General features: G+C 48.5%; 1 protein-coding gene across 3 annotated transcripts in view; it reads left to right on the top strand.

Moving 5' to 3' along the window:
* FBLN5 (fibulin 5) overlaps positions 1–25,287 on the top strand; it is an 84,597-nt gene that overhangs the window by 10,793 nt on the left and 48,517 nt on the right. For all 3 annotated transcript variants that reach the window (XM_057318679.1, XM_026515438.4, XM_026515437.4), the window contains exons 2-4: positions 230–284; positions 2,229–2,280; positions 5,461–5,715. In XM_057318679.1, the coding sequence (XP_057174662.1) occupies positions 5,505–5,715 (211 nt within the window). In that variant the 5' untranslated portion in view covers positions 230–284; positions 2,229–2,280; positions 5,461–5,504. The remainder of the gene's footprint in view (positions 1–229; positions 285–2,228; positions 2,281–5,460; positions 5,716–25,287) is intronic.

Consider the following 25,287-nt stretch of genomic DNA (forward strand, 5'->3'; position numbering starts at 1 on the left):
ACACATTATCCCAACATATAAAACCAATAGAAGAGGCATGGTTTTGTTTGGGATGGTTAGGGGTATCTGGAGTCCGCTTTGACCTCTGGAGCACCACAGCACCCCAGACATATCCACAAGGTGGAGTCACCATTGTAAACGCGAGGGCAGCCTGAGGTCCCTGTTTTCCCCAGACCTGGCTTCTGGAAGTATCTTGGGCATTTATATCTCGACTTCTTGCTCCTTGCAGGATACTCACCATTACCATTCTGGCTCTCTGTCTTCCGAGTCCTGGGAATGCACAGGTAGGATTTTAATGTTGTTTCTTATCTAGAAGCATGTTAAAAATCAGGGTGAGGGGCTCCAGCCACGCGTTTTAGAATCCCAGGATTACAGTTCACCGAAGCTGAGCTCTGCCCCCCACCCAGATGAAGACCGGGCTCAGAGAGGTTGGCCCTCGCCCCAGGGGCAAGGGCTGGGACTTCAGTGTTCTGATTCCCAGTCCAAGACTTTGAATAATCAGATCCGATGCCTCATTTGTAACCTTTGGGGCTGATTTATGGTAAATGTTAAAAAGTTTGAGGCGTTCTAGGGCTTCTGGGCAGTAGTGCCCTGCATGCGCGTGGCCCACGTGGGTCTGTGTGTCTCCGCAGACACGCATCTGGGCTGGAGGAGGCAGGTCCCACCTCTGGGCCCAGCCCCTGGCAGGAGTGTGGAGAGGGAGCAGGGGGAGTTAGGCTCTGGCTGGGGTCTGGGAGAGGTCTGCAGCGCCCAGACTTTACGAAGCCACGTTTGTGTCAGCCTTTGAGAATGTGGGCACATCCCTCCTGCAAACTTGGAGCGGCCTCTCCGTCTCTGGCTCACAAATGAGTGAGGCCTCACCTTGGAGCTGGGCTGAGGGGCCACAGGCGGGTGGGGGAATATTTTTTCCCTTCATATTCAGAATTTCGAAATGGATTCAGGCTATTAGGGATAGAAAAGCTCTTGGGAAGAGTAACAGAGACTTAGACCTTGGAGAGCCCTTGGAGTCCTCTGATCCAGCCTCACGGTGACAGATGGTGACATCCGGGCCCAGAGAGGACAGTGGTCCTGGTCCTGTGTTCATGGCACATTAGGCACTCCGCATGTATGCACACATCCCGTCCTTGCAGCTGCCTGGGACTAAGCACTGTCACCCCCGTTTTACAGGTGAGGATAGGGAGGCATAGGAAGCTGCGAGCGGTGGCTGTGCTGAGGAGCTGAAGCCAGGCAGGCTGGCGGACTTGAACCCTGGCTGGTGCTTAGTTGGTGAGCCAGGCCTGGACTCCAGTCTCCTGGTTTCCTGAGCTTTGTGGCACAGCCTCCTGGCTCATTTGCTCCCTTTCTTTTGCCCAAGGCCCTAAGACTCCTGAGTCCACTCCCATGAAAACAGGCTGAATCTATCATCTCCAAAAATCAGCCCAGAGCGCGGGGAAGCCGAACCCTGGACCCCGGGAAGACCAGGGACAGGGTTCTCATAGTCAGAAACATTCCTTCTCCACCTAGTCCTATAAAATGTCCATCTCCAGGGTCTTCCCCAGAGGTCCACGGACTGTCGGCAGCCATGACATTTTTCTGAGACCATAAAGTTGTGAACTCAAGTTGCACTTGAAGACCACAACCCTCGGGGACTCTTGAGACCTATCTATTTCTGGAAGCGTCTTTGTGTAATTGTCTTGGCGAGACTGAAATGGGGGGATTTCCTGAATTCTACTTTTCTTGCAGAACAGGCTGCATTGCTGTGTAGTGTTTAGGTTAGAGGGTTAGGTTCGGGGACTTCGCGGTGGGGAGGGCACTCCAGGGGGCCCTGATGAGGGGAGCTCAAATGGCACCCAGAGCAGGGAAGTGATTGCCCTGTAAAGCAGTCATACCCACTCCCAGGAAGAGACAAACACAGGCTGTCCCTCATCATCGTGCGGATCAGATGTGACTATTACTGCCCTTCGCAACCAGGGCAGGAAACAGCCCCCAAATCTGCTGAAATTGGGAGTTTTGAAGCAATGGTGTGGGGGAGTGTAAAGCGTAATGCTAAGTGTAAAATGATTATAAGAAAATGCTAAAAAGATGGGGGGCAAATAGGCCTGATAATACAGGTGTTGGTATTATGGATCCTTTTTTTATTTATGTCAGTTCCCCAACTTTATGTGTTGTCCTTATAATACTTCTATAGTAAAAAATAAATAAAGTAAGGAACACGAGCTTACCTCTTTCTCCTCTCTCCTTCCCTGCAGCAACAATGCACTAACGGCTTCGATCTGGACCGCTCGTCAGGACAGTGTTTAGGTACGAGGCCACCGAGAATCCTGCGCTGGGTGGGGACAGCACTGAAGCTCTCGCGTCCTTGCTGGTTGTCAGTGGGCACTGGGTGGGGGTGTTGAGGGATAGACCGATGGTGGGGCCATCTCTTTCCCAGCTGCTGCTTGATGTTCTCAAATCTGTAATGGCCTGGATTATGGAAGAAAACAGTGTCAGAGAATGTCTGACGTCAGTAATGCGCTTTTATGAATCACCTGCTTTGTGACCAGCCCCATGAGGGGGCAAAAATGAGTAAGAATGGATCCATGTCCCCAAGGGGCTTTCCGTCTGTATTAGTTTCTAATGGCTGTTGTAACAAATTGCCACACACCTAGTGGTTTAAACAACAAAAATGTATCTCACAGCTCAGCTCAGAAGTTATCGAGACATCATTATCTCTATTATTTGTAGGCCGGGAGTTCTGTAGGGGTCTCCCAGGCTAACATCAAGGGGCCAGCAAAGCTTTGTTCCTTTCTGGAAGTTCTAGGGGGGAATTCTTGCTTGTGGGTATTGTTGGCAGAATTCACTTTCTTTTTTAGAAAAATTGAGATATGACTGATGCACAACATTGTGTGAGTTTAAGGTGTACAACTTGTTGATTTTATATACATATATATATATATATATCAATCACAATATGACCACCACCGGAACCTTTGCTGACACCTCCATCATATCACATAGTTACATTTCTTTTCTTACAGTGAGAACATGTAAGATCCACCCTCTTAGCAATTTTTAAGTGTCCAGTACAGTACTGTTAATGATCCGCACCATGAGGTCCATGAGTTCCCCAGCATTTATTCAACTTGCAACTGAAAATCTGTCCCCTTCACCAGCCTCTCCCCGTCCCCAGCCCTTGTCAGCCACCATTTCACTCATGGTTTTTATGAGTTTGGCTTTTTTGATTCCACATAGAAGGGAGATCATACAGTATTTGTCTTTCTCTGTCTGACTTATGTCATTTAGCATAACGTCCATCCCTGATGTTGGAAATGGCAGCATTTCCTTCTTTCTCTTGGCTGAATAATATTCCATTGAGTGTGTGTGTGTGTGTGTGTGTGTGTGTGTGTGTGTGTATCTTGATACAAACACGTCTTTATCCACCCGTCTGCTGACAGACACTTCGGTGGATTCCAAGTCTCGGCTAGTGTGAATGATCCTGCAGCGAACACAGGAGGGCAAACATCTCTTTCAGATTCTGTTTTCATTTCCTTCGGATAAATACCCAGAACTGGGATTACTGGATCATAGGGTAGTTCTATTTGTAATTTTTTGATGAACTCCATACCATTTTCTGTAGTGGCTGCATCAGTTTATGATCCCACAGAATCCTGTTTCTGGTGGTTACAGAACCGAAGCTCCCGTATCCTTGCTGGCTGTCAGTAGATGACCTTTCCCGGTTTCTAGAGGCTTCCTCATTCCTTGCCTCATGGTCCCCCTACCCCCATCTTCAGAGTCACCACTGTGAGTTAAATCCCTCGTGGGCTCTGGATCTCTTCTTTTTTCCATTGTCACATCTCTCTGACCAGCCCTTCTTGCCTCCTCTTCTTCCACTTTTAAGGACTTACATCATTACACTGGGCCCACCTAGGTAATCCCCCCCCAAACCCCCATCTCAAGGTCACCTGGTCAGCAACTTTAATTCCTTTCATTCTCCTTCACCTGGTAACCCAATGCAGTCACAGTTTCCGAGGATCAGGACTGACATTTGGGGGCTATTCTCCTAGTTTGTCATCTAGTGGCAGAGGTAGACCCAGAGTGAGGTCTGTACATGGTGGAAGTCGTTGCCAAGTTGAGGTGATAGCCATGGCCTCTACAAAAGTAGGGGAGGGAGTGATGTCTTAGGTCAGGGGTCAATAAAGAAAGCCTTCATGGAGGCTGCATTTGAACTGGGCATTGAAGGATGAGTAGGATCCTGAGAAATGGCATTCCAGGTGGAAGGAACAGCAGAAGTGAAGACCAGGGGTGGAGAGGATGTTTAAAGTATAGAAGAGCTTGTTGTGGATGGAGCATAGCATATATAAAAAGATAATAAGGCAGCCGCACTTGCTCCCACCTTGGGGATGTATCTAGCTTTTTGAGTATATTTGATTGAAACCAGATCAGTTGTCTTCCTGAGCTCACATCAGCTAAGAACAAGAGGGGAGATAGATGGTTCCAAAAAATGACAAGTGCTAAGGAACCAAACCCTGCCATGAACAGTCTAGACTGGCACTTAGATTTGAAGTGCTGGGGGATGAGGATGGGCCAGGGAATGAGAGGGGGGCAGCGACCATTGTTTTCTGTCCCACCAGATGTCTGCAGGGTCTCAGTCTTACTGCTAGAGAATGGGGCGTCTGAGCCTCAGCATTTCCCTTTTCTGATGTGGGAGTTGGGGTGCATGTCTCAGATGAGCTGGCTGGGGTGAGCATGTCTCCCCCAGCCTCCCGTCCCCCGTGGAGTGACCCCAAGCCTGGTGAGAGGCCCCAGGGTGTGGGCTCAGGCAGTGGGCTGCTTGTGCTGGAGCCAGAGTTCACGTGTCCTGCTCCCGACCCCCTCGCAAGGCTGGTTTTCTAGGGCACCTACCTCCCGCTCCAGGCCTAGCAAGCTGAACACCAGCCTGGCCGGTCATGGGCCTGTTTGCTGGCACAGCGTGAGTTGACTTGCAAGTAAACCTCCACGTTCTTAGCAACCTCTCTGCCAAGCCTTGTCTTCCTTGGTGCAAGGGACTCTCTCCCCTGCCCAGCTGTTATTTGGAGTAGAAGTGGGAATAATTGTGAGGTCCACCCCAGTGTTTCCTGAGTGTCCTATGGGTACATGGGAGCACCTGGGATGGTTTTAGATGGTATACTCACACATAAACACTCTATTTTAGTATGTATCTATTCATTTTACTCTTACCTTCTATTATGTACATTGGTAGTGTTTACTTGGGCTTCACATGTGGGTGATAATACGGGTTTTGTGGCTATCTGGTCTCTGATGGCTGATGTTTGGGTGCTGCTGGTCAATGTGATTCAGTTTCGCCAACATTCTAGAGTACCTGCAGTGATGAGCCGGCGACTGCCCTCCGTGTTTGGGACCAGATGCTGGTAAAGAGTGCTTTGGGATCCCTGGCTTAAATATGCACCATGCACGGTGTGGCCACCGAGCCGCTAACACTCATCCTTTCTGTGGCGTTTCCAGATATTGATGAATGCCGGACCATCCCTGAGGCCTGCCGAGGAGACATGATGTGTGTTAACCAAAATGGCGGGTATTTATGCATCCCCCGCACAAACCCAGTGTACCGAGGGCCCTACTCGAATCCCTACTCGAACCCCTACTCAGGTCCGTACCCAGCAGCGGCCCCACCGCTCTCCGCTCCAAACTACCCCACGATTTCGAGGCCTCTCATCTGCCGCTTGGGATACCAGATGGATGAAGGCAACCAGTGTGTGGGTGAGTAGCCCGGTGTCTCAGGGTCCCGTGCTCTGGGGACGTCCTCATCCAGCAACGATGAAGTCCTATCCTGTGAAGCAATGACGTGCTTTCTATAGAGTTTCTTCCCACTTAGCGGCCTGTGTCTCCAGGAACCCTCCCACCCAAGAGCAGCTTAGATTGCTGTCACGTGATGGTTCTCATCCAGAAAGCCGATTTGTTTTTTCTTTATTTTCATCTGTCCGTCTATCACCTATTTAAAGACGAAGCTTATATTTTTTCCGTTCAATAATAAATGCATCTGGTTTAACTTAGTGAATCTCAGAAGATCTAGAAAAGACCAGCACTTTCTCTTCAGTACTCTTCACCCTTGAATGGAATGTATACTCTTGAAATAAAAGAAGTCATGAAGGCCATGGCCAACTGTTCTGGAAAGAAAGTGGGTTCCTTGGGTGGGTGCCAATGTTCTTTTGGCTAAAATGAGCCTCACTGATGGGAACTCACAGCAAGAGTAGACCTCTGGGAAGAAGGTGACACCACATGGTGTGAGGCCCCAAGGGGGTTGGTAAGTGGTTTGACTGGTGCCCTAGTGAGCTTTGGTGTCTGTTGGCCAGTGTGGCCTTGGCGGAGGGTTACCTGGGATCCCTCGTTGGTTGCTCTTATGGTCGGACCAAAACATTTGTAACTGTTTCCAGCTTTGGCAGATGGTCTGGAGTGATGATGGCTCCAGACTTTTTTGATCATGCACCCCAGATCCAAGATCTTTTTGAGCCTGGAGCCCCATGATATGCATTTTTATAAATTACATGCATATCCTGTTATACTAATATGGTTTGAGGAGTGTAATGCATACATTCAAAACTAGAACATTTTAGAAGATGTGATAAAAATAAATGTGCATTTGTGCATTGAAGTTCTGATACTTCCTTCCCCTACCCCGAAAGTTCTGGAGACCGCTGGTGTACTTAGTGAGGTTTGTGTTGGTCTCATTTCAGGGCTCTGAAGCATTGAGCTGTTAGAGAGGCTGGGTTGGTTATTTCATAATGTCTTCTATATGTTCATGGAAATGAGTGCATTTCCATCTGGATACAAGGAAATAGTATGCAAACAAGTGTCCTTCAGAGCTGCAAGGGGAAACTGGATGCACCTGGACCCAAACTTCTCCATTCTTACTGGTCACAAGGCACATGGTGTGTGTGTGTGTTTGTGTGTGTGTGTGAGAGAGAGAGAGAGAGGTGCGGGAGAGAAGGAGGAAGAGAGGGAGGGAGAAGGAGGGGCGGGGAGGGAGGGGAGAGCTGGTGAATGGTCACTCTGAATATAGATGACTGGGCAAAGGCAAGGAGTGTGAGGTCCAGTCAAGCCATGGACGCAGTTTGGCGGAGAGGGAGGTAGTGCACTTCCTTGTAACGAGCCTCCAGCCTGCTGTAACTGGAAGGGACTGACCAATTGAACTTTCGCTTCCTCATCTTCTAGGAAAGGGAACATGGACTCCAACAAGTTAGTAATGGCAGAGGTAGGATGGGAGGCCCTGGCCTGACTACCAGTATCTACCTTCCTAACTCGGCCACATGACCTTTCTTGTCTGGTAGAAAAGAAATGATCCCCAAAAGAAAGGCAGAGAAGGAGAGATTGGGGGGCTCCTGGGTGGCTCAGTCATTTAAGCGTCTGCCTTCGGCTCGGGTCATGATTCCGGGGTCCTTGGATCGAGCCCCGTGTCGAGCTCCCTGCTCAGTGGGGAGTCTGCTTCTCCCTCTCCCTCTGTGCCTCCTCCCTGCTCGTGCTCTCAATCTCTCTCTCTCTCCCTGAAATAAATAAATAAATAAATAATCTTTAAAAAAAAAAAAGAGAGAGAGATTGGGGTGGTGCTCCTCTTCCAGGATGTCCTGTGGGGCTGGATGGGCCGAGTGCATGACTGGAAGTGAGGCAGCCGGTGTGATAACCCATCAAGATGCTCCAGGATTTCGGGGGGTAGGGGAGCCTCAGGGTGCTCTGCCTGCTATCAGGGGCCATCCACAGGCCCTTTTGGGGAACAGCTGGGAACTACTGCACGGCTCCCTGCAGCAGCTCCCTCCCTCCCATAGACTTCTTTCCAGGATCCCAGGGCCCTTGAGAATAAGGACGGGGCTGGGAAACCTATTCATCTCCTGGTCTCCGAGACGTCATGTAGTTTTACTGCTCCCAACCTGTCACACGGGAGATGCGAAGCCTTCATAATGGTCCTTTTGTAAGAAGAATAGAATTAAGGAACCCTAGTGAGGCCTGGCACCGGGCCCGTCCATTTCCAAAAGTTCAGCATTATGCATTCATAAGTCGTGAGTTCTTTCTAACTTCCCTTCCCTGCACCCCACCGTTTCCTGATGTACAGAGGTCCTTCTGGGCATTGTAAGAGGTGGCGTCACAGGGGAGGGGCAAGAGAAGGGACGAGGAAGGGAGTCTGCTTCCACCCACTGTTCCCTCCAGGAACAAGGATGCGAGAGGTGGGCTTGAGAACAGGCGGAAGGGAAGCTAAGTGCAGAGATGGCCGAAGAGGGGAAGGCACCAGGAGGGGACATTGTTAATAAAGGAGGAGGAGGTGAGCACAGGATTCTCACCACCTGGAGAAGGAGAATGTAGGTCTGAGCTTGTGGAGGAAGCGTGGAACCAGCAATATGTGATCGGGAAGAACTGGGAAACATTTCTGAAATTTGGGTGTCCTAGGAGGGAGGACAGCCTCTCCAAAGGAGTCTTCTCCTCCTCCCCATCAAGATGAAACTAATGAGCAAGAGAGATGACAGCAGTGGTATAAGAGCAAACGCTTCCACAGGGCTGGGTGCCGGGATATTTACATGTGAATTAGCACGCTTGCTCCTCAAGGTGACCCTGCGTGGTAGGACTATCATTATTCCTGTTATACTGGTAAGGACCCGGAGCCAGAGCCATTTGGAGAGGTTAGGAAATCTGGCCGAGGCGAATGGGGATGAGCCAGGATTTGAACCCATCAGGCTCTGGATGAGGCTCAGCAAGTTTAAGGTTTGTTCAAAGCCTCTGAGAGAGTCTGTGTTGGAGCCCTGATTAAACACAAGGGCCTTCTCTTGCCTTTTTTTTTTTTCTTTTTTGGTAATTAACATTTTTGTCCTGTAAAATTCTGAACCTAGACAAAAGCGGAGAACATAACAAACACTACCTACTTATCACTCAGTTGCTGTGATTATCAGCCCAGACCCAGCCTTGCTTGTCCTTTACCTTCCCCCGGTGGATTAATTAAAGCAAATCTCAGGCATCATATAATTTTATCCTTAAATACTTCAGAATGTATCTCCAAGAGATAGATTCTTTTAAAAAAATAGTCCCAACACCATTATCAAACCTGCAAAAATCAACAATAATTCCTGTTTATCGTTAAATACCCAGGTGGTGTTCAGATCTCCCTGATCATATCATAAATGTCTTCCTTTTTTCCCCCTGTTGGCTTGTTAGAAGCAGATCTATATAAGGTCTACAAATTGCATTTTGTTGACAAGTCTCTTAAATTTCTCGTAATCTTTTCTGTTTCTCTTGCCACTTACTGTGGACGAGGCGGCGCTGTCTGTCTTTTGAATTCCTTACATTTGGGATTTTGCTGATCACGTGTTTGGGGGTGGTATTTAACATATTCCCTCATGTCTTCTGTTTTCCTGTAAACTGGTAATAGCTAGATCTAGAGATCTGATCCACTTCAAATTTAATTTTTTTGGCAGACTGCTTCATAGATAACACCCTTGCTCTTTTCTCCTCTTTATGCCTTGCTTTCTCCTCATGAACTTTAAGACAATCTGCTTAAAGAAGCAAATGGACATTTTCAACATGGCTTTCTTTTTCTGAGTTTTGGACCCAGTTTCAAAGAAGCAGTTTCCTCGCTTGTGTCCAAATTAGACTGTGGCCCATCTCTGCAGGCCAGGCAGGGCCAGGCTCAGTGCACAGTTCCCCGGTACCCCTGAGTTTCCTTCTCGACTTCTCTGTTGTGGGTTCTGCTTTGGAGGTGACTAGACCCTGCTCCTTTTGGAACAAAATTCGGCCTCAGGTTTGAGATCCCCCAGGCCCTAGATAAAAATTGGTGTCACCTGGGACACTTACAGAGTGAGTGGTGACCTAAGAGTTACCATGAGTGAGTGGTGACCTAAGAGTTACCATGAGCCAAGAAAGTTTTGTGTCATCTAGAAAACTGACATCTTGGCTGGTGGGTGCTCAGCCCCAGGGCCACCTCCACGAGGGTGGTGGGATTCAAGGCTGATTAGGATGTGTCCTCCAGATCCTGGACCCATGGGAGATCGGTGGCCAGCTTCTCTGGCAATGGAGAGCCAGATGGACATGGTTAGTTGTCAGGAAAGGGCTGCTCCAGGGAAGTCTTACCCACTTAGATGCACCCAAAACACAGATAAAGGTAAAATCAAATTCATACCAAGGGGTCTGAGCTGGTCAAAAGATCTCACAGAAGCAGGATGCTGTGGGGTTAACAGTGTGGGTGCTGAAGGCTCAGGAGGAGGGGAGCTGAGCTGAGGTGCTGGAGCACCCATTGTTTGAACCCCAACTCAGGAACCTTCCTATCATAGCACATTGCCTTTAAGAACAGCACCTTTGGCCAAGGTCACTGCATGTGGATGTCACTTGTATATAAGTGTTGTCCCCTTTAGGGCTCAGCTGTCACCTCTCTGGGTAGACTTTCTTAGTTCTGGCTTTGCCAGTCAGCTTGGCTTAGTAGCAAATTTAGGGACTCCACCAGTGACAACTGTTCATGTAATGTTCTGTGGTTGAGCAAGCAGTCTTTTGCTAGGGCCCAGGGACTGCAGATGCTCTTCTGGTCATTTGTGAAATTATGAGCAATGCCTTTATTCTCCTTTCTGGCCCGGGGACTTGTCATTCATCAAAGCGTTTCAGCAGTCAGGTAGGCACAGATATGGATCCTTCTGGAAGGTGGGTGGTGCTGGCCTTAGGCTTTCTCTTGAGTTATTCCTTCTGAAAGCCAGCCGATTTTTATTCAACCACTGTTGAATGTAACCAGTGGAAACCGAGTGCCTGTTGGTGCCAAGCTCTGGCCTGGGCACGGGGGGGCGGGGAGGGCAGAGTGTCTAGGCATGGCCATGGGACTCTGTCCAGAGCTCACCGTCAAGGAAGAGAGATTAGACACAAAAGCAGCTGAAATACTAGGTGGCCTGAGATGGATCCCTGAGATAGCGAAGAGAAGGCAGAGATGGGAAGGCCGTGCATGCTGGAGTAGAGAGGGCTGGAACTTGAATGTCAGACTGGCCTTGATTCCCACCCTGGTTTGGCCACTTCCTGGCTGTGAGCCTTGGGTCTCAGTTTCCTCATCGGTAAAATGGGCATAACAAGGTCTAACTCACAGAGAACGTGGGAAAATACCTTGTCCAGTGTCTGCGTGGAGTATCCCACAGAAACTCTTCATCAGGAAAGACTCTAGGGTCTTGCAATGACAACCTGTAGAAAGATTCATAGAGCCTGAAAATGTACTGAAAGCCTCATTCTTTAAAACTCTCAAAATGACCTAAAACTGAGCTTGGTACACACCCACCTCACAGACTTTTCAGGATGTTGCCCAGTTCCGCCCCTCATGAGATTTCAGTCAGATTCTGCTTCGAGATGCCAGCAAAGCCTGGGTTTATTTAAACTGTGAAACAAAATAGTGAGAAGTCATTTGTTCCCAGCAGATAAGGCAGGGACAGGAGCACCTGGAAACTTCACTTTGCCCCCCATGTGGAGGCTCCAGCGGGCTTTGCTCCCTATTTTTTATAAAGGCTTGGGCTGTGACTTGAAACCGCGTCCTCAGAGATGAGACCAGAAGGAAAATGCAGGAAGCACAGGCCACTCGGTTCCCTCGGCTGCTGAGGGCACTGGGACTTGGCCGGCCTGGGAGGAAATAGGATGAGACTTGAGGCCGGGGCTCCACAGTTAGGCTTGCTTCCGCTGTCCTTGTGAACTGGGCCGCAGCAGGCTTGTTCATGGGCAGCCCCTCTTGCTTCAAGTCTTTCCCGGTCATTGGCTGGAATAGGGAGCGAGCCGCTTAGCCTCTCTGAACCTCAGTGTTTCCATCTGTAAACTGGGGAGAACAGTACCAACTTCCACAGGATGTTTGTGATAATCAAATGAGCTGTGCACATAAATGGTCTAGCCTGGAGGCTGGCTTGTGGTAAGGGCTAATAATTGGTTTTTATTATAATTATTGTTTTAATTATTTCAAGTCCAGTCATTCTATTGTGAAGTCTCCTGCTCCGAATCCCTAGGCCTGTTATTCTATTAGCGTTTGTTATTTCCCCTGGGAATTAGGTTTACTAGCGCATGACTTTTGGAGGGTTGAGGGTTGGATTCTAGCCCCTGGTTGGCGTTAGGGGTCTCCAAGGAGACCTTAGCAGAGAACGGACTCCGGGAAGTGTCAGGGCAGCTCTTCTCCCGGGGAAGTGCAGGTTCTGCGTCGGCAGATCTGCAGTGCAGCCTGGGGTTCCAAATTCCTCACAAGCTCCCCAGTGACGCGATGCTCCTGGTCCCAGAACCACACTTTCTAAGCAAGGCTGTAGTCCATCTGTCTCTTCTTAGATAGAACTGCATTTAAAGAAACATTAGGGGCACCTGGCTGGCTCAGTCAGTAGAGCATGTGACTCTTGACCTCGAGGTCATGAGTTCGAGCCCCATGTTGGGGGTAGAGATTACTAAAATAAATAAATAAAAACTTAAAAAAAATAAACGTTAAAACTTAATTTTTAAAATGTAATTCCCATATTGTTTGAATCTATTAGAAGGATGTATTATTTTTGTTTAAAAACAAAATCACCTCACCCCCCCATTTTTTTGTAAGCCTAAAGTGAGGCAGACCGGGTGGGAAAGGGACCAGATAGGACATTGAGAAGAACTGAACAGATTTGCTATTTATTAGCTGTGAGGCGTAAGAAAGTCCCTTGGGATAAGAGGATAGTAAGGGTCTTAATTTGGGGTCTGTGGCTAGAATTCAGGGGATCCACTGTCACTTTTTTTTCCCATTAACGTCTAGTGAAATATGTCATTGTCGTCCATTATGTAGGCAATAAGCTGTATGACTCTTAGCGGTCCCTGTGACAGTATTCACCTGAGAAACACAGATATATATACACCACGGTACAGCTGTAACAGTTACTTTCAAGTGTCTTGCAGTATTTGGCATCTTGTAAAATATCATTCTCACTAATCGCTACTTCAGAATTGAACAAGATATTCCATCTTGTTATGTAATGCGCTGATAAGGAAGCATATATATTCCTACATTACACGTTTGTTTTAAAACTATTTTTTTTAAAGATTTTATTTATTTATTCGACAGAGATAGAGACAGCCAGCAAGAGAGGAAACACAAGCAGGGGGAGTGGGAGAGGAAGAAGCAGGCTCATAGCAGAAGAGCCTGATGTGGGGCTCGATCCCAGATCGCTGGGATCATGCCCTGAGCCGAAGGCAGACGCTTAACCGCTGTGCCACCCAGGCGCCCCTAAAACTATTTTGTTAACTGCCTTTTAATATAATGGGTCTTGTTGGCAATCCTGTGAATTTAATTCCATGCAATTCAAAGCATTCTTCTGAGAAGGGGTTCATGGACTTCATCCATCTATAGAACGGGTTCATGGCGTGCACACCAAAGGCTTAAATTTCCTGGAGGAGATGATCTCTTGGGTCTCCTCCAAGTCAAGAATGTTCTGCTTTTCTAAATCTTCCCAGTCCTTAGGAAGACAGTCTGGGTTTTCCGTTCGTGTGTTCTCATCTGGATTGCTCAGTGACATGGGCCTTTTCGACGTCTGGGTTTCAACCAGCACACGTGCTCAAGGACATCTGCCAGGACTGTGTCTATCCTCCGTGCATGAGGAAGTCCCTCCCACCCACAGCTGCAGCTGCCTTTGGGACCCGGCCCCGGTCTGTAGTGGCGAGGAGGTGCCAGTGCACCGACTGGCCCCCACGCTGGGTGGTTACCCACGCTGGGACCCGCCCAGCCCTTGGTGCCTTTGTGAAGTAGGCACGTCCCCGGTGCCTGGCATAGCAATTTTCTCAGTGACCTACAAATTTTTCTTGGCTCTCACCTTATGTTCCTTGGTCTGGTCCTGTTTCTTTCAATTATGTTCCATTCTGGAATTAGCCAGTTGTGTGTGACAAGCAAGTGGTGTTGCAAGAGAATGGAGCAAGTGTGAACATTCAACAGCGGGATGATTCAGCTCTGCTCTTGATGGTTGTGGCTAAGGTGGGTGTATGACCGGCTCTGCGGAGAGGGTCTGCTGGAGGGCAGGAGGGCACCATTACCTGTCAGGGCCAGGGCTGATCAGACTCTGCAGCCATGTGTGTTTGAAACGAGTGGGAGGTGCTTGCTGTGGTGCTTCCGTGGAGGCGTGATGCTTCCAAGTGCGTTGAAATGGTAGAAGGTGATCGTGTCTTCTCTTTTGTCCTCAAGGCTAGTGGTAGATTTCTTCTCTAATGTCCTTTTAATGGAAATGGATTGAGTACACCACTGGCCAACTCTAGAACAGAACCACTTGCATAGGTTCTGTACCTATGTTGGCAGCTTCCGTAGATGTTCTCCACGGCTCTTATCGGCTGGTGTGCCTGGTGTCACAAGGATGTCTATGACTTCTGCCCCCGCTCCAGCATGATGCAAGAAACAGAGTGATTTGGGAGCTCTTTGTGCTATCAGAAATGGATTAAATGAGATAAAGAAGTAAAAATAACATAGGAAATGCTAAGTATTAGTTTTATAGAGAGTACGCATGTGAGTACAAGAATACATTAGTAATTGGATTTAATGTTGTTGACAACAACCTCATGTAAATATCGTCCGAGAGGCTCAAGTTATAATACATGCTGTTAGGGAAAGAAAGGAGATCTTTATTTTCTCAAAGGACCTGGGGGGAGAGGTCATCAGGCCGAAGAGCGGTGGGAGTTAGTAAGATGTGGGGGCGAAGAGCATGGGCTGTAGATTCAGACATTTGGGGTTCAGATCCCATCCTTGCACAGTTGCCGGGCTCAGGGTGTTATACCCTTTGAGGGTCCCATGTATAAGATGGGATAATAACACCTTTGTTGTGGGGTTGTTTTGAAGCTTACCAAAGGAATGTGGAGTGTCCCATAGTCAGGTGCGCACTCCCTAAACAGGTCATTACTGTCACTCCCTCACCCTCTGCTCTGCCCGCAGGAAAGGCAGCTCTGTACCAATCCTTCCCCGGTCACAGGGGAAGACACGGGGCTGCTTATCCCAGGTGGGAAAGTTTGGGGAGGGAGAGTTGAAGAGGAGGGAGATGGAGAGGGACTGCCTTTCAGACTGTGACCACTGATACATCTCCCTCTCTCCACTCTGACCCGACTCAGCCAGACAGGCTGCCTCTGATCCTTTCTCTGGGGCCTTCTCAGCTTGGGAGTGCCGAGGAGGAGTGACATGGGTACATGGGTTCTCCTCTCTCTTTGGCTGCTGGCTTCTCTGGACACGTGGACACGCAGACAGAAAGGCGGACTCCAAACCACACTGGCTGGTAGGCTGTGACTGGGGCAGTGCCGGTGGGCTGAGCCAAGCCCTCATCAGACAACCTTCCCCAGCAGGCCACCTGTCCTCCTTCTTGATGGCTTCTGGGCAGCCCCCAGGTGTGTGGCAGAGGGCAGGCAGGTGTCCATGTGCCCTCCTGAGGATGTGGGTGTAGGGGGTTGGGGCCGTGGGTGGGGTGTCTGGAGGGGGCTGTAAGGTTTCTTGGCTCCAGACATGGCCCCAGCATCCATTGTTGATTTACAGCATCTGGCAGAGTGAGCTGTCAATAAATGATTGTCGTATGAATGAATGAATGAATGAATGAATGAGTGAGTGGAGGGAAAGGGAGTGTGAGCACTGTTAAACCCAAGCAATGAGAGAGGAGCCTTCACTCATTTCCTAACTCAACCTCTCATCGCTCACTCAAGCACACCCCCTGAGCCCAAGGCTCCTGTTTGTCTTGGAAGCAAAGGAGCATGCTTGGGGAGGGGTCTTGAGGCCATCTCCTTGGGGGCTGGCAGGGAGAGGACATTCACAGGATTCCTTCCCTCCAGAGGGCCTCAGACATCAGACTGGATGTCAAGGACTGACCTCCCATTCCCCTCTGGCTCGTCGGAGCCGGGCCAGAGGGGAGATGGGGACAGCCAGTGCTGGGCCCTGCCCCAGGCAGCCAGCATCCACAGACTCCAGGGGATGGTGGGCGGATCAGGGCTGGGGAAGCAGCGAGGCTCGGGGGAATCGTCGGATCCGTCTGATTTTCCCTCAAACTAAGATGTTTGCAGAGCGCCAGCCAGAGTTGATTCATGAGCTTTCGCATATTTCACAGGTCTCAACACATCCCCCAGGAATCAATGAGGTCAGACAGAACAGACTTTGCATCCGGAATCAGTATGAAATTGGCATCTTCAACAGTTCCCATGGGAAGCAGGGGATAATAATTTGGGGGAGATTATATTAAGCAATGCAAAGACACAAAAAACCCGACTCTGCTTCATTCCCAGTGGGGAGAAAGACAGGTCATCTGTTTTCTGCATCTGAGCTGGGTGAGGGGTGGCCATCTCTGCTGGGGCCCCCGTGACCACAATGAAGCAGGATGGGACAGGGCCACTAGGGCGAGTGATGAACTCAGGGCGAACTTAGCAGTGACCGCAGCATCCCGTCCTGTGTCCTCTGGCTCATGCCCCGTAACTATGATACATAGACATTTGGGGTTATTTATTTAATCCTCTATCCATCCTCTATCCAGCAGGAACTTGTATTTGTCGCGCCTGATAAATATTTGTGGAACAAGCGGAAAAGCTTACATGGTGAATTGTATGTATAGGATTCCGATGAGCAAGGGAAATCGGTTCTGTCTCAGTTGTCCAAATAGGTTAGGTTTATCACTAATGGACTTTATTCATTCATGTATCATTTATGTGCTGGGATCTGTGCTGTGCAACCCAAGACCCATCAGGCACCATCACCGCCCTGGGGAGTGCACACTCTGGCCAGGAGTTGGGTTTGGATGGCAGTGGGTTAGTAAAGAGGGAGCCCAACATGTGCTAGTTAATTATCGCCCAGTGTCATGGGACGACATCAAAAGCAGGTTGGCCGTGTTGTGCTGGCCCTGGCTGGGGGTCACGGAAATCTTCCGTAAGGACAGGTGCGACACATCTGTACATTCCTTTGATTAAACAGATAGTCACTGAGCACTTCTCTGGGTTGGGCACTGCCAAGTGCTCAGAGGGGATGAAAAGATTAATAAGACTCTATCCCTGCCCTCAAGATCTCACAGCTGAGTGGAGATGAGCGGGGGTTGCGGGGGGAGGGGAGGAGGTACATAACCCATGAGAATCGTTACATGAGCCCAAGGGCGTGAGAGGTGCTGGAGGAGTGCCCACCAGGAATAGGAATTCTGCTCTGGGAATGGGTGTGATGCCCTTTAGGAGAATTTTTGGAGGATTGAGTAGGGTTTTCACGTGGGAGATGGGAAAAGGCTTTCTGGGTTGAGGAAACAGCATGGGTCCAGACAGAGAGGCAGGAATACAGGTGAGGGCCAGCCTTGGTCACCTGCCCATTCTTGATACCCAGTGCGTGGCTGCAGCGTGGACATGGGCTGGGGGTGGGGCAGACATAGAAGGTGAGATAAGGCTGAGAAAGTTGGCAGGAACTAGATTCTGGGGGCCTTGAATGTCATGCCAATGGCTTGGGCTTTGTTCTGTGAACACGGGTTTTTGAGTGGGGGAGGGGTGTGGCTTCTGTTTGAAGAAGCTTCTTGGTTGAGGTGCCTGGTGGTCTGGGGTCTACGTCTGATCCTAGTCCTGCCACAAGTTCCGTGGGTGACGGCAGCTCCGTCCCTTCTCTTTCTGGGCTCCGTTTCCCCATGTGTATGAGAAGGCCTGGACCAGTGTCTCTCTCCAGCCCTGATCACTCAGGCTAAGGAAGTGCTTACTTATAACAACGAGGTGAAGAGTAGCTTCTGGAAGCAGGTAGATTCTGGAGACAGTATTTTCTACTTGAGGCAGTGATTTTGCATTTAGCCTAAGCTCAGCGGAGGGGGGACTCATTACTGGGCCATCTCTTAATGCAATCACCTCCATGTTTTCAGAGTCCTGGTTGGAGCCTTCCTGTAGCAGGAGGTCGAGGTGAGCCCTTCTCCGAGTCCCTCCAGAAAAGGGGCATCCAGGGATGGCGATGAAATTGGCTCTGACCGTGATGATAGCCTGTGGCCCGGTTCCGTGGGAAATCTGGCAGTGTCTTTGTAACACCTGGGGCGAGTTTGCAAGCAGCTGGAGTAAAACACAAGCTCCTCATGAAGCCAGGCATCCTCTTAGATTGACCAGTGGGGTGAAGATGTAAGAGTTTCACAATCAGGCCTTTCTGGGAAATCCCCACCTCAGCCCTCCGACACAGACCCTTGTTAGAGAACCATCTCGATCTTACTTAGCTCCAGAGAGCAGGCCTTGGCCAGGGACCAGGTTGGCTTCTTGCTGTGGGAGGCTGGATCCTGAGGTTATATCCTTAATCGACTCCCTTAAATGTGATAATTCCCACTTGAACACTGCCTCTCGCTTTTCCAAATGCTTTCCCATCCACTCACTCACTCACTGAATTCTTGAACAGCTCAGTAGGCAGGCTCAGGATTGTTTTCCCTGTTTTACAGAATACTCGGAAAGGTTCTGTGACTGTCTCCAGTACCCCTCCCTTCGTCTGTGGGAGAGGCTGACTGGAGTGTGGGCTTGCTGACTTGCAGACCCTGCTCCTCCCATAAGATGCCCCAGATGCTCTTTGTTTTGTTTGTTTGTTTTAAATTTAAATCCCCGTTAGTTAACATCCAGGGTGATGTTAGTTTCAGGTGTACAAATAGGGGTTCAGCACTTCCATACATCCCCCAGGGCTCCTCACAAGTGCCCTCCTTAGTTTCCATCACCTATTTCCCCCTCCCCTCCCCCCTCCCCCCTGGGAACCATCTGTTTGTTCTCTAGAGTTAAGAGTCTGTTCCTTGGTTTGCCTCTTTCTCTCCCCTCCCCCACTTTGTTCATTTGTTTCATTTCTTGAATTCTACATAGGAGTGAAATTGTATGGTGTTTGCCTTTGACTGACTTATTTTGCTTAGCATTATACTCTCTAAACCCATCCATGTTGTTGCAAATTGCAGGATTTCGTTCCTTTTCATGGCTGAGTTTTATTCCATTGTATATATATAGACCACATCTGCTTTACCCATTCATCAGTCAATGGACACTCAGGCTGTTTCCATAATTTGGCTATTGTAGATACTGCTGCTATGAACGTTGAATCCCTTCGAATCTGTAGTTTTGTATTCTTTGTGTAAATACTCAGCAGTGTAATTGCTGGATCCTATGGTAATTTCATTTTCAACTTTTTGAGGAATCTCCATACTGTTTTCCAGAGTGACTGCCCCAGTTTGCATTCCCACCAACAGCACATGAGGGTTTCCCTTTCTTTTCTTTTCTTTCTTTCTTTCTTTTTTTTTTTTTTAAGATTTTATTTATTTGACACAGAGAGAGACAGGAAGAGAGGGAACACAAGCAGGGGAGCGGGAGAGGGAGAAGCAGGCTTTCTGCTGAGTGGGCAGCCCGATGCGGGGCTCAATCTCAGGACCCTGGGATCATGACCTGAGCCGAAGGCAGACGCTTAACAACTGAGCCACCCAGGCGCCCCAAGGGTTTCCCTTTCTCCACATCCTCACCAGCACCTGTTGTTTCCTGTGTTGTTGATTTTAGCCATTCTGACAGGTATGAGGTGATATCTCATTGTAGTTTTGATTTGCATTTCCCTGATGGTGAGCAATGTTGAGCATCTTTTCATGTGTCGGCCATCTGTTGTCTTCTTTGGACAGGTTGTTCTTTGTTATTTACAGGCTACACTGGCCCTCCTTTCTCTTCCTCAAACATATCAGGCTCTTCCCTACCTCAGGGCCTTTGCACTTGCTGTTTCCTGTGTTGAAACTCTCTTCTGACTCTTCACATTCCTGCTCATTCTCCTCTTTTCAGGTTTCAGCTCAGCTTATAGGTCATCTTCTAAAAGAGCCTTTCCTTGACTGCTGTGTCCAAAGTAACCCTGCATTCACTCTCCATCACAGCCCTTATCATTATTGTCTGTCACAAACCTGAGTGTGCGCAAAATCATCTGGAAGACTTCGAACAGATTGCTGGGTCTCACGTCTACTGATTTAGTAGGTTTGAGTGGTGGCCTGGGCTTTCAAGTGATGCTAATGCTTCTGGTCTGGGGACCACACTTCGAGAACCACTGATTGATAACTATCTTTTAATTAATTAATTAATTTCTGTTGAGGTGTAATTGACATGATATGAATTTTAGGTGTGCAGTATAATGATTCCGTATTTGTGTATATTGTATCCCCATGTCTAGTTAACACCCATCGCAACACACTTACAACATTTCTTTCTGGTGATAGGAATTTTTAAGATCTACTCTCTTAGCAGCTTTCAGATATGCAAGGCTGTGTTATCTGTAGTCACCACCCTGCCACGACCTCCCCAGGACTTACTTATTTTGTAACTGGAACTTTGTACCTTTTGACCCCTTTACCCATTTTGCCCATCCCCTGACACTGGCAACCACCAATCCATTCTCTGTTTCTATGAACTTAGGTTTGTTTTTTTGTTTAGATTCCACATATAAGTGAGATCATGTGGTATTCATCTTTCTCTGACTAATCTCATTTGGCATAATACCTTCACCGTCTTCCATGTTGTTGTAAATGGCAAGATTTCTTTTTTTTTGTGGCTAATATTCACATACATATATATTCATATACATATGTGTGTGTATATATATATATATATATATATATATACATATTTCACATCTTCTTTGTCCATTCATCCACTGATGGACATGTAGGTTATTCCTGTGTCAGGCTATAGTTATTGCTTCATTATCTGTCCCACCTCTTACTTTGTTTCTGCTGTACCCCCAGTACCCGGCCCATCATTGGTGCTTGATAAATATTTGTTAAGTGAGTGCTGACGGAAGACACAGTTAGGACTCCTTGCTTTATAACCTAAGAAGGAAGAAAGCTAAGAAGGAAGAAAGTCAAACATTGACAGAAACCCTGAGTGACTCAGTCTGATCGCTTCTCTTCTGTTACCTTTTTCTTTAACTTTTTCATGCTTGAGCTTTTTCTAAAAGTCAATATGAATTTTTAGTACAGATTGCTTGTGGACAATTAAAATCCCAAGTGAATGAATTGGATTCTCTGGGCTCAAGGAGGGTTGTCAGAAATCCAGCCAAAAGCCACAGGACATCCAGCCAGGTGTGGGTGCCTGAGTCTGCCCCTGTTGGGGCTGTGCTTAAACCTTGACGCTCAGCTCACCTGTCGTCAGGTGGGGAAGAGCCCACATATCCTCCCTCTTCTGTCTGGAGGCAAATTACAGGGGAGCAAGCCATGGTGAGGCTGAGTGAGGGAGAGCAGACTCTGACTGTGGCTCGGGCTTTCTTCTGTGACAAGCAGATTGGCACAAAGGGAAGAAACCTTGATCTTGGGCTCGTCAACGCCATGTTCTCACAAACGATGGGCCCCAGCCAAGTCGCCACAGCTGTGAGCCTATTGGGAACTTGCTGAGTAAGTGAATTAAAATTTTATGACTGATTTGCACAGAACACTTCTCATAATTCCCAAATTGGTACTTTCAGAACCCTCAAGTGTCTGAGGCCTCCTCCTACCCTTTAGTTTCAAAAGAACAAAGTTGAGATGTTGCCAGATTGGAATTGGGTTTTAACTGTAAAATTTGATCTTTGCTGGCAAGGGGAGCTGGAGATGAGATCTGAGGTGGTTATAGACTCCCCGAAGGTATTACTGGGACCCGGGGAGTACCGAGGGTGGCCTTGGGCCCAGCTGGCTGACACTTCATCCTCCAGTTGGGGGCAAGGCTCTTTCGAGGACCCACAGGAAGTAGAGTTATATGGGTGGGTGTGTGGGTGTGTTTGGGGGGCAGGTTGCCAATTCTTGGTGGGGGGCACCGCATGGCCATCCTGGACTGTGTATTGTGGGTGCAACTAATTCTGCTCAAGGGAGTCAACAAAGTCTACACAGAGAAGGGACATTTATGGTTCAGCTGGGAAACCGGGAGACCAGGGATGAGATGTAATTTGCCCAGGATCTTCTCTCTCAGGTCATTTGCAGAGCTGGGATAAAGCCCAAGGTCTCTGGGTTCCTAATCTCAGGAAACAGTGCTTAGCTGCAGAAAGAGGCTGGGTTTGGAAGCTGAGTGACCTTGGGCAGGTCACTTCTCTGTGGGTTTGTTTTTTTTTTTTAAGATTTTATTTATTTATTCGACAGAGATAGAGACAGCCAGCGAGAGAGGGAACACAAGCAAGGGGAGTGGGAGAGGAAGAAGCAGGCTCACAGCAGAAGAGCCTGATGTGGGGCTCAATCCCACAACGCCAGGATCACGCCCTGAGCCGAAGGCAGACGCTTAACCGCTGCGCCACCCAGGCGCCCCTTCTCTGTGGGTTTTATCTCCTTTAGGAGGTGGGTGATCTCTGAGGTTGGTTCAGGGAGTCACATGTGCTGAGGTACTGGGGATAACAAATGAACAAGGCAGGATCTCTGATCTGGTTGCCTGTGTTCCCTTTGATATTCAAAGCAGTTTGGTCAGGCTAGTGCTGGTCAGGATAAGGTGAGTGAGGGCACAAAATGAACTCTCTTTTTTAGATGAGCTCATGGCAGACGCCTCAGCAACTTTTTTTTTTTTTTAAGGATTTTATTTGTTTGACAGAGAGAGATACAGCGAGAGAGGGAACACAAGCAGGGGGAGTGCGAGAGGGAGAAGCAGGCTCCCGCTGAGCAGGGAGCCTGATGCGGGGCTCGATCCTAGGACCCTGGGATCATGACCTGAGCCTAAGGCAGATGCTTAACGACTGAGCCACCCAGGCACCCAGGTCTCAGCAACCTTAACCAGAGTCTGGTTTCACAAAAATTTGCCCCCAACCCAGCTACATGGATATGCCATACTTAATCTTCTTTGTAAGTCATAGATCTCTGTTCTTTCCACATTTAAGCTCCATAAAGAGTTGTAAATAGAACAAATTTATCTGCTAGCATTATCTCCTTCTGAAGATGGTGGAGGGGATAAAAAGGCAGGAAACCCTGGTCCTTCAGCAGGCAGACAAGCCACAACGGGGTTAATCAAACAAAAAGTATTAAGACAACAGTAGATAGTACAACTTGGCTTTTAGCTCTCATGAGGAGGGAGGCTTGCCAGGATCACATTCCAGTGCGGCCTACTGACCACGAAGAGTGTGTGGGGTTCTAGAATCAAGCGCAGTGAACCACATGGACAGTAATAGGGTCTCATCAACAAGAACCCTGAGACCACTTAGGGGAGGGAGGAGCGCGAGGCAGTCCAGTTCCCTTTGGGAGGCTGGGGGGCAGTCTCCAGCGTGGGAGATGTTCAGGGACAGGGGAAGCACACAAAATGAGAGAATGTTCTTGGGTGGCCATAGCAAGTACCACGGACTGGGAGGTTTAAACAACAGACATTTCTTTCTCACAGTTCTGGAGGCTAGACATGTGTCAAGTCTGATCGAGGTGTCCGTAGAGTTGGATCATTCTTTGGACTGTGAGGGAGGGATCTGTTCCAGGTTTCTCTCTTTGGCTTAGAGAAGACTATCTTCCTGTCATCTTCCCTCTATGTGTATCTCTGTGTCTGAATTTCCCCTTCGTATGAGGATACCAGTCACAGTGGATTAAGACCCACCTCATGACCTCATTTTAACTTAATTACCTTTTTAAAGACCCTGTCTCTGCAACTGGTCACATTCTGAGGCACTAGGGGTTATGACTTTGGTATATGAATCTTGAGGGACACAACTGACTTTAAAATATGAATTTTGGGGGATATAGTTCAGCCCATAACATGACAGAGTCCTGTTCCTTCTGCAGGACCCTTGGAGGGCAGAGACCCCTGGAATGCCATTCTTTTCTCCTTTTCTTTTCTTTTTTCCTTTCTTTCCTTTCTTTTCTCTTTCTTTCTTTCCTTCCTTCCTTCCTTCCTTCCTCCTTTCTTTTCTTTTTTAAAGATTTTATTTATCTGAGAGAGAGTGGGAGCATGTGTTTGTGTGAAGGAGTGAGCATGAGTCGGGGGAGGGGCAGAAGGAGAGGGAGAAGCAGACTCCCTGCTGAGTGGGGACCCCCCCCCAAACGGGGCTTGATCCCAGGAGCCTGAGATCGTGACCTGAGCTGAAGGCAGCAGCCCAACCAACTGAGCCACCCAGGCGCCCCTGCCACTCTTTTTCCCTGTCCTTAACGACCAGCCCATACATGATTTCTTCTACCACCCCATCCATCCCAAGCCTATTGCAAGTTCCTCCCCAGCCTGCCTTGAGTTCCCAGAACACTGCTTGTACCTCTGTTGGGGCATTTATCATCATCTACCTTAGACTTAATTAGAAATGTGTCTGTGCTCCCTACATAGTAAAGCCTCATGTCTTAGGCATCTTTGTATCTCTCTCATACTCCTTACTTCCTGTCTTGCATAGAGAGCCGGTTCAGTGATGTTTGTTGATCTTGTTGGTGGGTCAGCTGTCCAAGACAGTTGGGTAATAAGTGCTGGATAAACAGAAAGATGTTGCTCTTAATACAACAGCAACAGCAACGTGCCTTTCCTTGGATTCTGTGTACTCATCGGCAAAGTCAAGCTCCTGGATTTATAAAGAAAAGAAGCTCTTTCACCCTTCTATCTTTGTCTGACCACAATGGGTCAACGGAGGAATCTGCAGGCTGGGCGCTCAGCATTCTCAAACCCCCAGAGTTCAAAGAGAATGACTCCTTTGGCCAGTCTTGAAGAAACTCTTCAATCATTTCTTGAATAATGGCATTCTTTTGGCCCAGCTCTATGGATACTCCTCCCTCCACCCCCAAGCCAGTGACCTTCTGTCCCCTTGTTTCTTGGCTGCAAGTCTGGGTCTGCTGTAACGAGCAAAAGCAGTTTCAGCAGAGCGAGGGGTCCTTCCCACGAATCCGCAGCCGCACACCCCAGAAAGCCTGACTGTGCAGAAACAGCTGGGTGTTGGCAGGCGGATTTCGAAAAACAACGCTAATAATGTAAAAGCATTTTGTTCCAGAATGGTGTATAGAGGAAGAAGAACGTACTGTCCGATAAGGCGGGTCACTCATTTTGATAAGAGCAGACTCACTTGAGGATTTGCTCTGAAGCATGTTCCCCCACTTTCTGCTTTTACTTTCCTCTAGTAAGTCTTCCCACCCAGCTCCTGGGAGATAGGTGTGGCTGGGGATTGGTCCCCTCAGCTTTTGGGATGGTTGGCAGGGACTTGGGGTGCCTGAATCCTTGGACCAATCACCTTTGCTCTCCCCATTGTGCCTTACATACTTCTAGAATTTTCTGTGTGCCTCGACCTGGAAAATGTTGGGAAGAGCTACTTTAGACTGATGTGTTCTGCAGAGATTTCTAGGAAACACATTCACTTTCTATTACTCTTGGTGCCCTGGCTTTTGACAGTGCATGCCAGTATCAGGACTGTGGTTCAATAAAGCTGTAGGGCAATTTGATTACACTAAGTGTATTAATTGTGGTTCCAAGTAACAGAGATCCAGCTCCAAGTGGTTT

Source organism: Ursus arctos, unplaced genomic scaffold, assembly GCF_023065955.2.
Source record: "Ursus arctos isolate Adak ecotype North America unplaced genomic scaffold, UrsArc2.0 scaffold_25, whole genome shotgun sequence".
In the NCBI taxonomy this organism is placed as follows: Eukaryota; Metazoa; Chordata; class Mammalia; order Carnivora; family Ursidae; genus Ursus; species Ursus arctos.